A 13,442-nucleotide genomic window follows, 5' to 3' on the forward strand; every position below is an offset into this window, starting at 1 on the left:
ATTTTCTTCATTTACTTGTAACAAATTGAGCAGAAGCAGAAATGAGAATCTACACAGCAACTTTCTATGCATATAAGTGGCTTTCTGTAAAGTCATATACTAAGGAGAATGGCAAAATTGGAAAACTGTGCTATTCTGACTAAATTTTTTTTTGTTTGGAATGTAGAGTTGTCATTAAACATATGTTGTTTATGTTCACATATTGCATTTATTCTTGTCATTTTTAAAGAAGTAATGCAATTTTTTAGCTTTCTCAGTTTTAATTACAAATATGGTAAACATCAGTATCTGAAATTCATGTAAACAGAACAGAGTAAATTAATTCATATTCTACATTCCAGAATGTTAACTGTAGTGTTTCAAAGGAGAACTTTACTCAGTAAATTGAAGAAATGTAGCCTTGGCTTAAGTTTTTTTAACCAAAAGAATGGTTTTAGGGTTTAATTTAGTGCTTATTAAATATATGAAAGCATTCTGAGACCAACAGGTAGAGAACTCAAGGCATAGAGTATTATGATAAACTGATGAACTCTGTTGCCTGTTTGGTAAACCTGTATGTTGTTGATTGTGTACACAAAGGCATCAGTAGCAATTACTGTTCTCTGCGTGCCTCTTAAACAAAACTATTGTGGTAATATGTTCAAACTTTACACTGTTCACTGATTCCCCCATGGTCTCATGGAAATTTATTCCTTTTTTAGCTGAGGCCACTTCTCTGACACCATGCAAATTGAAGACACTTACATTGTGTCTCAAATAATCAAAAATGTATACTTACAATTTATCATTGTAACTTACGCACATTTTTTTTTGTATACACAAAAATGTATCTTTGCTTATTGTTTGGCACTTAGCTATACTTCATAGCTCACTAGGTGCTGTAGTTAACTCTTATTTGTTTACAAGTCTCTTTATTTTGTAGAGTAAACAAAATTAGTTTTAAAGTTTAACTAGATATGATCTTGCCAACAAATGATTTTTAGCAAACAACTTGTATGTACTTCAGTTAACTAAAGTTAATTTTAATAATATGAAAGCCAAAATGTAAAATAAAAATATAATTCACAATTCTGTAGGTATTTGTACTGATATCCAGTTGACTAAATTTTACAATTGTGTGTGTCAATTCTAAGTTTCATAGAACACTTAATAAGAAATTTTGTATGATTTTTAGGTAGGGCCCAATAGGTAATACTTTAAAATCTGCATAGTGTTTGCTATCTACCATAAGAAAGAAAAATTCTTTTGTTTAGGAATTGCTAACTTGATTACTCTGAGATGGGGTTATTATATTGGGCGTTCTTTTGTTTTTTTGTGCAATAAAATTAAAAAACTTTTAAGTTTTTTTTTAGATCAGAAAGTATCTGCTTTTATTATTTTCTTTTCTTTTAGGATATAATAAGAAGGCAGTAAGTGATGCACATGAAAATGGAGACATGGGAACTTCAAATGAAACGCTGCAAGATGACAGTGCTTCAAAATTAGATGATCTGCACAGCCTGTATCATAAAAAATCTTATTAAATTGACTGTATCTCCAGACAAGATTGTTAATCAGACTATTTTGAATTTGGGGCACTAGGGAAGATGGTGACAAAGACTACACAAGATGAAGGGAGGCTGTTTGTTGCCTAAGGAAAGGCGGGTACCTCAGGGCTTCGTGTGAACAATTCTAAATGCATAAAACTCGGTTTTCTGTGTTATACCATAATTAGCTATTGCATGTAAAGCAATTTTGATTTTCTTGAAATTGTAAGCACCAAAGCATGTGTTTCCCAAAGGGATTTTACTAGGCTCATAAGTACCAAATGAAGTGCTACTATTTTATTTGGTTCTTTTCCTGTTTAGTAGAAGGACAATGTTAACTGGAATTTTATTTTAAAAAAATAGCCTTTAAATACAAGAGAGTAAATTAATTCATATTGTACATTCCAGAATGTTAACTGTAGTGTTTCAAAGGAGAACTTCACTCAGTGAATTGAAGAAATGTAGCTTTGACTTAAGTTTTTTTTAACCAAAAGAATGGTTTTAGGGTTTAAAAAATACATATTGTGCATCCTGACGTCTAAATTAGTTCTTCATGATCATTTATTATGAGTTTTCCTTCCAGCTTTTTCAATGCAGTACAAAGTAGTTTTCTTTAAGCAATCCTTTATCAATCAATGCTGCACTAGAAATAGTTTATGAAAAGTTACTGTACATTTTACTTTTGGTTTTTGAAAGAAATGAAATGAGTGTAAAATACCTGTTCTCAATTATGTTGATCTGTGTGCATGGTATTGGAACATTACACTATTAATGTTTTGTCTTAAATGTTTATGGGTTCCATGAAAGACAGTTTTATACATTTTGAGTTGTTCATAAAATTTGTCTTGTGATAGTTCTGGCACTTAAAGATAAATTTTTCTGGCAGGAAAGGCTCAAATTTATTACTGTGTCTTGAAATACATTGCATTCAAACAACGGTTTTATCTAAGTACCTGATTTGCCAATCATCCAAAAGTTGGGGGCTAAGGTAGGCAAGATGAGGTGAAGAGATTTTAATACATTAATTGATTTGATTTTCATACCAATATGTTTTACTAAAGCAATTTTCATATGCAAAATTGGGATTTGCTAGTTTTTTTGTCCCAGGATTAAGCATAGCTATGCCTCTTTTATTATTTACTATTCTGCAGGGCATTGTTACCTTCTGGGCAAAATTGTATTTAAAAAAGTGTTGGTTTTTGTGAATGTCATTGTTTTAAAGGATATACACTTAAGGGAATATTAAATGGAAGAAAACTTACATGCTTTTAAAATATTACCAGTATCTTTATTTCTAGTATTCAGATGTTGATAAAACTCATTTTCTTGTCTTTTCCAAATGTACTATATGTTTGTTGAAAGTTAAATCTATAAAATGTATATACTTTATTTTGTGATTTTACTATTTATAAATTTAATGTTGTAACTGTTGCTCGTTTATGGTTTGTTTGGGGTGGTTATGTTCATCTGTAAATCACCATGTTAATTTGTAACTAGAAGTGCACTTCATAGTGTATATTGTTACTGATATTAATATGCTTTGGTAGCGCTAACATTGCTTCTGAGCAAAAGTTAGTATTTAATTGTACAAATGAATAAGCAAGTTACTTATTATTGTTTGCTCCAGACAGGCTGGGCCTCTTAAAAGAAAAGGATTGATTTTTCTTCATGCATTCCCTCTATGCCAAACCCATACACCTATGCATGACATAAGATCTGCAAACTGGATTTTAGCCAGTTTATTCATTTAGTTAAAAAGAAAAGAAATTCTGTGTGGCAGATCTAAAAGTTTTGCTGTGACATGAAACCATGTTATTATCTTCTTAAAACATGGCCTGGATGGAATGACCGTGGCATTTTTTCAGAGAATATCCTTTTTTTTACGATGACTGAATCCATAGGAAATGCAAGCTATAATCCTTCAATTTTTAAGAAATACATATCTAAAGAGTTTTTTTAAAAAAAACTTTGATAGTTTTGCATATAATTTGAAGGATTGTATGACTATGATATAAATTCTTTTCAAGGGTTGATAAACAGAATAAAAAGTTTTCCAAGTAGCTTTAAGATTTCACAGGTCAATTTCTTTTTCATCCTGCTTCATCATGGTTTGCAGGCATACATGAGGGTACAGTTGTTTAGATGCTTCTGTGAGCTTCCTCATAGTGGTCAGAAGGTACCTGGTTGAAAGTTCATTTTAGAATATATGGTCTTTGTGGGGGATCTGAGTTTCAGGCTTTCCCCCAAAGGACTGAGTGAGAACCAGTTTTTGTGTGTTTACATTTATAAAAGGAAACCCATGCAATACTAAAGCTTCTGTGACAAAGCCAAATGGATAAGAAGGGATCTGCTACGAAGCCATCACAGCGGAAAAGTGAAAAGAGAAAACAAAATACATGTGTACAAAAACAGTAATTGAAAAAAAAATTGTTCAGTAGAATATGAGGGTTATATATGTGTGTGTATTTAGACTTTTAACCTCTGAAATTCTCTTCTGTAGTATCTCTGTTATGAATATGACCAAAATAACATTTGGATTATAGGACTATTGTTTAGATTTAAGATGATGACAGTTTTGTGGATCTTGATAATTATAACTAAACAGTTGCCAAAAGTTAATGCAATTTGTCCATGGTGCTGGTTTTTTCTTTACCACAGTAGACTTATTTTGTTTCATATTTAAAAGCAAGAAATACATTGATTCACATGTAAGTTGTACATTATTTGACATCTTTATTATGGAGTCCAGTATTCTACCTATCTAGCCTTTCACTTAGGGTCAGCCTCAAATCTATAGGATTTATGACAAATGTGTTATATCTAGTTGAGTTAAATATTTTTATTAGCCTGTAAATAAAGATAGCATCTCCTACATTAAAATGCTATTGATCTCATTTTTATTTATTTATTTTTTGCAGTGCTGTTGGTCAAACCCAGGACCTTGAGCATGCTTGAGAAGTGCTTTTTCACTACACCACGCCCCCGGCCCTTAACCTCATTAAAAGAAAATAAACACCATATATTTCTTTCAAACAAATATTTTGGTTTATTATTTATTTTAAGTAGATTCTATTATTTGTGCTAGCATGTCAAAATCTACACAAAGGCTGAACCTAGTTGGGGTGGTAGAACAATATTAGTTTGGAATAGGAAGAAACTGTTTAATCTCAGTAGTCATTTAATCTGAATTAATTAAAAGCATTTTGGTTGGAAAGAACAATCTGAGCAACTGTGGGACCAGTTTTCTGCTGAAAGTTAGCAGACAACAAAAACCCTTGTCTTTGGTTTAGTTTTGTGGTATAAATATTGGCAGTTAATGTTATTTGTGAGGATAACACTGATAAAAATTAGAGTAACTTAATTCTGTCAGTATTTAAGAGGATAGTCTTTCATTTTAGAATCTAAGTGTACATAATTTAGAAGTATCCAAGTTATTTCCAAAATATTTTTTAGAAAACATTGATAATGGATATAAATCATATTTTAGAAAATGTGTTGAATTTATTATGTACATTTAGAAATGTTTGCTCTTTTGTTATCAACAAATTTGATTTCATTCTAAAACTTTTATGTTTTCTCTGTGTTGGCTTAAGCTTCCAATTCCTGTTGTTTGGAAAAGAAGTCTGTTTCCAGAACTCATTCTCATGGGATATTGTGCAGTTTATAAGATTTAAAAGATGATTTGCAGTTTCATTGTTAATCAGTGTTTATAACAAATTACTATGTGCTACTGGTGCTAAATATTTTGTTTGATAATAAATCTTTTCCAGGTGTATTTTGAGAGCCATACCCACCATGGCGGCAGCCATGAGATTGCATCTGTCGTATCTCCAGCAGGAGAGAGCATAGCTGTCTACAGATTCAGCTTCCTTGCTCTGAAACTGTCCCTGTGTTCAGGCTGAGGCTATCATTCTTCATGCTGCTGCCAGCCAATGACTGATCATCACAGGGATACTTTGTCTCCTGGATGTTGACTGGAGGACTCCCTGAAAGTCTTGCCAAACTCCCTTAAGTATTACATTGTAGTCTAAATTGCTTTCAAACAACCTTCCCTCTTTATTCACCTGCATTATGGTCTGGTTGTCTCCAAGTGCCCTACCTGTTTTTCCTCACCAGAATTACCACTAATAAATCTATTGCACATCAGATCCCTTTCTGGTGTTGGTGTCTGCTTTTAGGGGAACTCTGATGAAAACAAGTTGTCCAAGAGTGAGATATGAGGAAATAGGTAATAAACTGGGATTTAAGAGCTGGCTTATCCACCCTGCTCCAAAGAGTAAAGAGGATGACATTTTGGCAGTATATGGCACAAGGTTATATAGTATATGGCACAAGGTTATGGTGCTAAATATTTTTAGTTGTTTAGTATTTTATAGAAGAGTTAACAGCAGTCATGGACCTGTTGTCTTTCGAAAGGCCTGCTTATATTGGTCCTTGGCTAGTGTCTAGCAACTTGGATTTCCCATTTACTAACTTAACATAGGTGATTTACTGTCCCTGAAATGTTTGTAAAAACAGTAGGATTTGTGTTGAACACCTGTTTTCCCACTGGGGAATCTAGAATTTTGGTACATACTAGGCAGAGGGTGCCTATGTGACTGACCCTTACAAAATCTTGATGAGTGGGCTCAGTCAGGCCAGCTTCCCTGGTGAACACTTTATATGTATTGTTACCCATCATTGCTGGATGCATTAGGCAATCCTGTTTGCTCCAATGGGAGAAGACTTAAGAGAGAGTTTGTACCTAATTTATTGTTAATTTTTGCATATGTGCCTTTTCCCTTTACTGATTTTGGTTTGTGTTCTTCTCTATAATAACTCATAATTGTGAGTATGATCCTTTGCTTAGTCCTGTAGGCCCTTTTAGCAAATCATGCAATTTGAGGGTGGCCTTGGAGACCCGAGACACAGTCTGTAATTGGGGGAAAATGTCCCTAAAGAGAGGAATTTTCAAGGAGTTTCCATGATGCAGGTATTTGAATAATGTGGGAAGAACAATGTCTGGAAGAGAGCAGAGTTGACTGGTTACTACTAGGTTGTATTAGTGACCTACAGAAAGATAATGATACTGTGATCAAGCTGTTAATGCCTAAATGTGAGAGCCAGAGGTCCTTGTTGATGGAGAGCATTTCAAAGAGGCCTTCCTGCAATGAAAGGATGAAAACAGCTGAATTTCAGGCCAAACATCTTAATTGTTAAAATTGCAGAGTTTTGGAAGCTTGAATGCTTTGCCAAGACCTATTTTGTGAAAGTCAAAGCATCTGTATGGATGGATACCCCTGAGGATACTAACTCTGCTGTTCCTACCTGATCCCTTATCTTACAGAAGTTACCCACTCGCCCTAATAAGACCTAGCACCTCCTCTATGCTACAAGATGCTCATAGATCTTGCTGCTAATCCCTTCCCTCCAAAACTCTGGCACCCCCACATACTCTCTTTCCTGACTTATAGTAGTAATAAAGTCTGGCAAAGCCTACCTGGATATGCTAAAGGAAAAAGGAGATATGCACTAAAAATTTAAGAATTAGCTAGCATATCCTGGCAGATTACTTAATTTACTATGAAGTCAAAATAGTTCTAATCTTGTACATGATATTTAAAATAAAATAGCTTCAAAATGCAGAAAGCAAAAATTGAACAAGAAAACTAAAAATCTCACAGTGGGAGATTATAGTATTTTGAAAACGATATGAAATAGGAAAATTTGAACAGCAAAATCTTGTTTTATAGTTCAAGTTAAGAGTGTAATATTTGGTTGTAAAGGAAGGACCTCTGGCTTCTAAGTAGGAACAAACTATACCAAGGACAATTATATAAACAAATGTAAACCCCTGGAACTGGGATTCTTGCTTTGGAAAGGCAGAACTTGCAATTTGTTGAATTGCCAGCAGGGGGAAGCAGACTCAAAATGTGATGTTAATTTAGTCTGCTACAACTGAAAGGCTTTTTGAAAAGTATTAAAATATTGTTAGGATGAATAAGTTGAAGACTTAAGAAGTTATATTATTTATTTAGAGTTACACCACTAGTAAGTATTAGAATAAGGACTCAAATTCCTCACAATTTTAGCTTAATAGGCTATAAGAAGGAAAAAAGATACATGAAATTACAGGCTTTTCAGTCTTTCTCCCCAGCTGATTATTTTCATTTTTCTTAAATGGTACAAGGTTTGGTGGAGCCTAAGTTTTTAGTTTTTTAAATAATAAGTGAGATGGATTTAAATTTCATGAGAAATACCTTTGTTGCAGTTAGGTAAATATAGAATGCAAGAAAAGTTCTTAAACCTAGATCCTTGTGATTAAAGCATTTCCCTCCTCCCTGCCAACAAATACTTAGGGAATAGAATTATCTCTTCCTGTGTGCCCACTGTCATATTTTTTAGAATATTAGTGATATTTTTGTTATCTTCACTAGATGCTCCCTACTGTCATTATGGTTGAGGGAATTTTTAGCTCTGTCTAATGTTATATTGAGTGGGCTGTTTGCTTCTGAAAGCACAAAAGTCGTAAAACTAATTTTAAAAATAAAATGATTTTTCAGAGGAAAAAGACAATAAAGTTAACTGTTGACTGGGTCATAAAAAAGAATAAATGCAAATACACAAAATAAAAATTAAGGGAGAAAGCAATAGCAACTAAGAGACAGTATTTTGTTCCATTATATAGGAATAAATGTGAAAACTTTTCTAGGAAGGTGTAATGTAACCAAATTGACTCCAGTGAAGTTTTAAAATTCAATTTTTTTAGGGAAGAAAAATGGCAAAAAGCTGTCAAAGCACCTCTCCCACATATTACCAGAATATATGGTCTTAATGGCATCACCAGTGAAAGAGCAGGTAATTTCAATGCCTAGCAAAAGAAGAACTGACAGAAGAAATTTTCTAAATTTCTAAGTCTGATCATGTTTTCAAAGAAAACAAAAGACCTAACTGGCAGAAGAATATTGTTGCAAAGATCAGTATGGATTTGGCAACATGTTAATAGATTCATCCATTGTAACCAAGTTTTTAAATATTAGAGCATCTAGTGATGTAATTAATCGATGGGTCTCTGAGGGGTCCTTATGGGGGGAAATCATTTGCTTCTGATTCCAAATGCTGAAAAGGTACTGTTCGGTATTTAACATACATTCTTGGTGAATGGGGGGAAAAGATTTAACAGATGGTTTCTTAACTTGGTAACATGCCAATATGTGTAATGAGTAATATGTGTGTGTCTACTCCAAAACTAGCATCATGGTGAGTATGGAGCTACTTGAAGTATTTTATCTCAAATGTAACTGGTTGGGTTGATAGGGAACAAACAGTTGAGCCAGGTGAGGGGCTAGGTGGAGTGAAATGGGAAACAGGACTGCTAGGCATGGGGTGGGTCAGTGGCCTGATTGAGCTTCAGACTGGACTGTTCCCCTACATTGTCATTCCTCCTGCTGAACTTTCCTGGAGGTAGAACTAGGGATTGGAGTTTTACTTAGATTTTATGTTGCATTCCGATGAACATAGACTTATCTGTCCGTATGCTGATGGACTTGAGTGAAAATGCTTTTTAATTGGCTTCATCTAAGGACTTGGTGGCTAAGAATACAGAATCTGAGTTCCGATTTTGTTCTATCACTATTTTTGTGCTCAAAGGAAAGTCACTTCCCTTCCCTGTACCTCCTCTTCCCTCCCTCTACTAACATTAGCTATCTGGGATGGCTGTCTGAGGATTGGGTGAAGTGAAGTGTGGGAAACAGAAGGCCCTGCACGCATCTTATGAGATGGGTCTAAGGATGTGGTGTTGCCCTTGTCTGAAGTACAGGCAGCAATTCTCCAGCCTCTAGATAAGCCTCAGCACCAACACCATTTGCTTTTGATCCCTGACCATTCTGAAGAGTGGAAGAGAAATTGTAAAGTGATCTTCTTGTCAAATAACTTGAGTAGCCAAACATTTCTTAATACTATGTGTAAAAGAATTTTTTCTTCCATGTAGGAAGATGTCACCAGATACTTCAGTGAATTCTACAGTGCAGGGGAACAGAATCTTGAATTCTAGGATGCAGCAAGACACGTGTCTAGACCAAATGCTACAAATACCTCAGAAGGCTTTTTCAGTTTCAACAGGTGAACTTCGAGTTTGCTGCCTAGCAGGTGCTCTACCTGTTCACTTTTCTCCAAAGAATTCATAGAAACTTCCATTACTGGAAGCACATAAAGGACCAGTGGGCCAGACATGACACTGTTTTCTTGGTCCTATTAAGTATTTGACTCTATCTACTGAAATATTTGGTTGGTGCTGGGCATTGGATTTTTTGAGACAATAAAGCTCCTATGGGTTGCATTCAAGGATCGTGTAGGTGTTGGTCTTCTGATTTCAACTTTAATGTGTTATCTCTAATGAGTAGTGAAAAGACAGAGCAGAGACTATGATACGGAGTAGGACTACATCTTTGATGTGCATCTGAATGTTTTTTTATCTACTCCTAGTCATAGTACATTTTGTCCAGGTTTTTTCATCAGACGTGTTTTCCTAACATGCAGTTATTGAGTATTTAGTTGGAAATACCTGTGACTGATTGCATTTGGCTATTATATCTATATAAACTTCCTAGGTTACATGCATTGCCTTATTTGAAAAGTATAGTAATTCTTGTTTATCCATTTGCATATCTCATTCTACTCTATGGGTGGTCACTAGTGCTAGGATGGAACTTTATACCATGTTCTTTTTTTTTTTTTTTTTTTTAAATTGGGGGGAGTACTGTGGATTGAACTCAGAGGCACTCAACCCCTGAGACACATCCCCAGCCCTATTTTGTATTTTATTTAGAGACAGGGTTACTGAGTTGCACCTTGCTGATGCTGAGGCTGGTTTTGAACTTGCGGGCCTCCTGCCTCGGCTTCCCAGGCCACTGAGATTACAGGCCTGCGCCACTGAGCCTGGCTTCTGTGTTTTTAGACAGTGAAATGAAAAGAAAAAGAAACAATATTCTAGCTTAACTGCATCAATAGCATTGGGAAGTGACAATTTCTTGTAAAATTTGAAAATAAACTATATTTGTAGATTTTTAAAAATAAATACATGCTTCACTTAGTTTTCTGACAGCCATAATAGGTACCCTTGTTTTTCTACCAGGCACCAAACCGTTTCAGATTCTTGTCAGGCAATCCAAAGTCTGTTTATTCAACCACCATGCCATATTGTCTTTTAGGAATTTACCCAGAATGCAGCACAGAAAGATAAAAAGAAAATAAGAGGGATTAAGAGACATGAGCGATAGAATTAAAAGCTCTAATGGACATCCAATAGAAATTCCAGAAGGGGAGATGAAAGAAAACAGTAAAAAGATGGCTGAAAAAATTTCATAGTTGATGAAGATGATTCAAGACATTCAATTTCAAGCAATGTGAATGCAAATTAATTCATAGGCAAACACAGTAGTAAAATTGCAGAATACTGAAGGCTGAACAAAAAGCATCTCGGGGAGTTTATTCCAGGAGCAGATTGGCAGGGAGTGTCATCAATAGTGGGGAAATGAGATCTATCACGTGCTGTGGATATAGCTGTGTGTAAGTGCAAGGAAATACTGGGGACAGGAAATGCTAGCAGGTAGGTGCAGGTGATTGTATTCAACTTTAGCATCCCATTAACAAGATTAAGCTCCTTCCAGGGCCTGGAGAGATCCTGGGCATGCTGTCTTTCAAATACAGCTCTCAAAATATTAATAACTATTTGGGGCATGAATGGATGCAAGATGAGAATTTCAGGAATAGAGGCCAATCTGGTGGGCCCACTTGGACTGCTGTGATTGATTGGTCAGGGTGAACTGATAGATTTAGGAAAGGTATCTTTGATTGTGTCTGCAATAAAAGTGTGATTTGATTTTCTGCTAAGAATCCCAAGCAGTGTGAAATAAAAATCAAACAACCCCTCACATCCTTTCTGGATATTTTTAGATTAATTACAATAATAAAACCCGAAGCACAGTTTCAGTAGCCTCTAGCCAGTGAAGTCTTACTTGTCAAAGCAGATGTGTTTCAGCCACAATTTCAAGTGACAAGAAGTAATCTTGGCTTTTTGGTAGGATTTGATAGCTTAGAAGAAAACCAGATAATTAGAATGATCTGTTCCTCACTCACTGAAAAAGATACATGCTCTTATCTGCTAGTTTAGGCTTGGCTGCATAGGGTTTATCAGACCTTTCCACTCATACACCCTAGTCTACAGAGGCCACCCTGAGGAAGTACTGCTCCCGAACAAAGTTCTTGCTTTTTTCACAATTGGATCACAAGTATGGGGAAGAAATGTGATGGGTGGAAAACACCTCTATTGTAAAAAAGGGCTGCAGATCCAACTTCATTCTTGTGGACTAATATTTTCAAGTTAAAATGCTATATATAGCCTACAGATGACCTAGATTAGAAATAAAGGCCCATTTATAGAACAGGAACTTAATGTCCCAACTGATTCTTACCAGTAATCTTTGGAAGAAGAGGACACGTTAACACCATTTTCCATCATGAGGAAACCAAGGTTCAATGATACATAAATAGCCAAAAATTCTCAACTATTTTATGGCCAATCTGTGTAGAACCAACACCCACCTGTCACCAAGGCCGTCCGTGCTCTTCATTGTACCACCTGCCCTTATTTATTGAGGATTGTTGCTGAACCAGTCTCCCAACTCAAATGAGAAATAATTTAATTCATGAAGTGGCCAAGAGTCAGGAGAGAGAGCTCTTGAACTTAAATCTGTCTCCCTGAGTTTAGGGTTATTTATGGGATGAAAAAACAATGAGGTGTGGTGAAAGGTGTTTGGAGATAAGGATAAACAATCTTCATGGCTCTCTATAGGGTGCATGTTTAGAAAATGGTATGATGATGGAGATTTTGGTTCTCTGGCATCAAAAGGTCACCCATTGGACACTTTTGCAGGTTCAGGTTGGGGCCCCCTGGCTTCAACAAATGTGAGCCAGACAAGGCTTTCTCCAAATACCATTTTTTAAAAAGCAATTTAAACTAAGGTGACCATTCATCAGAGGTATTATCTATAGTAAAGCTAGCATCAGTCTATTCAGGTTTCCTATGAATGAGTTTCAGAAAAGAAAAATGTGCCCTTTGATTTTAATTTTAACTAGGAAGGGATTTTTTTTTTTAATTTCATTATGGGAAATTGGTTTCAGAGTGAGCCTCTCAACAGCCCAGCAAACAGGGCACCAATGAGGGTCAGGGGTACTCTGATTTGGCATAGTTTATTACAGTCAGTATGCACATGAAACTATGTAAACTCCAAAAAAATGGTTTATCCTTCCACAATAACCAACAGAGAGTCTCCCTTTATCTTCCAGCACCCTTGCTACTTTATATACATTTCACAGAAAGTGATAACCTTACAAAAGGATTATAAATATGGTTTTTTTTAGAGGAAAAAATTTTGGTTCATATTGTCCATTAAAAAATGAAACACTCTCCTCTTTGGCAAAAGAGGTTAAATCCCCACAGTTAATTCTACACAGCAAACTCAGATAAAAAAAATCACTGAACATGAGGTACAGCTGAGATCTGGGCTACTCCAGAAATGTAGACACTTTGGGGTAAATTAAAGCTCTTTTTAGACAACCTCAGTCACTTTCATTGGAATACATTTCAAATAATTTTATTCTGTTTAGGGAACAATGGAAGTCACCAGCATGCACCTTTTATGAAGGTCATGAAAAGTGTGAGTTTCTGTCTTCAGCAATATTTTTAATCTGAGGTACAGAAACAACTACAGTAATTCAGGCTGTAATTGCTGTGCCACCTCATTACAATTCGTGGAAAGAACAATTTGGGTTGCTTTTAAGTCTCAGCATTTGGCTTTGCAGTTCAAAAAGGCAGATTTGCTTATGAAGGCTGCATAACATTTATGCAGTTCCTCAGAGCCCATTGCCTCTGGGCCT

General features: G+C 35.4%; 1 protein-coding gene and 1 pseudogene across 2 annotated transcripts in view; both read left to right on the forward strand.

Annotated features, from left to right (window-relative positions):
• Gopc (golgi associated PDZ and coiled-coil motif containing) overlaps nucleotides 1-5,674 on the forward strand; it is a 40,740-nt gene extending 35,066 nt beyond the window's left edge. For both annotated transcript variants that reach the window (XM_005336087.5, XM_005336088.5), the window contains one exon: nucleotides 1,393-5,674. In XM_005336087.5, the coding sequence (XP_005336144.1) occupies nucleotides 1,393-1,523 (131 nt within the window). In that variant the 3' untranslated portion in view covers nucleotides 1,524-5,674. The remainder of the gene's footprint in view (nucleotides 1-1,392) is intronic.
• A 127-nt stretch (nucleotides 5,675-5,801) lies between these two features.
• On the forward strand, nucleotides 5,802-10,520 carry LOC110599209 (protein unc-50 homolog pseudogene; annotated as a pseudogene).
• Nucleotides 10,521-13,442: the final 2,922 nt, after the last annotated feature.

The sequence above is a fragment of the Ictidomys tridecemlineatus genome, chromosome 8 (assembly GCF_052094955.1).
Source record: "Ictidomys tridecemlineatus isolate mIctTri1 chromosome 8, mIctTri1.hap1, whole genome shotgun sequence".
Classification (NCBI taxonomy): Eukaryota; Metazoa; Chordata; class Mammalia; order Rodentia; family Sciuridae; genus Ictidomys; species Ictidomys tridecemlineatus.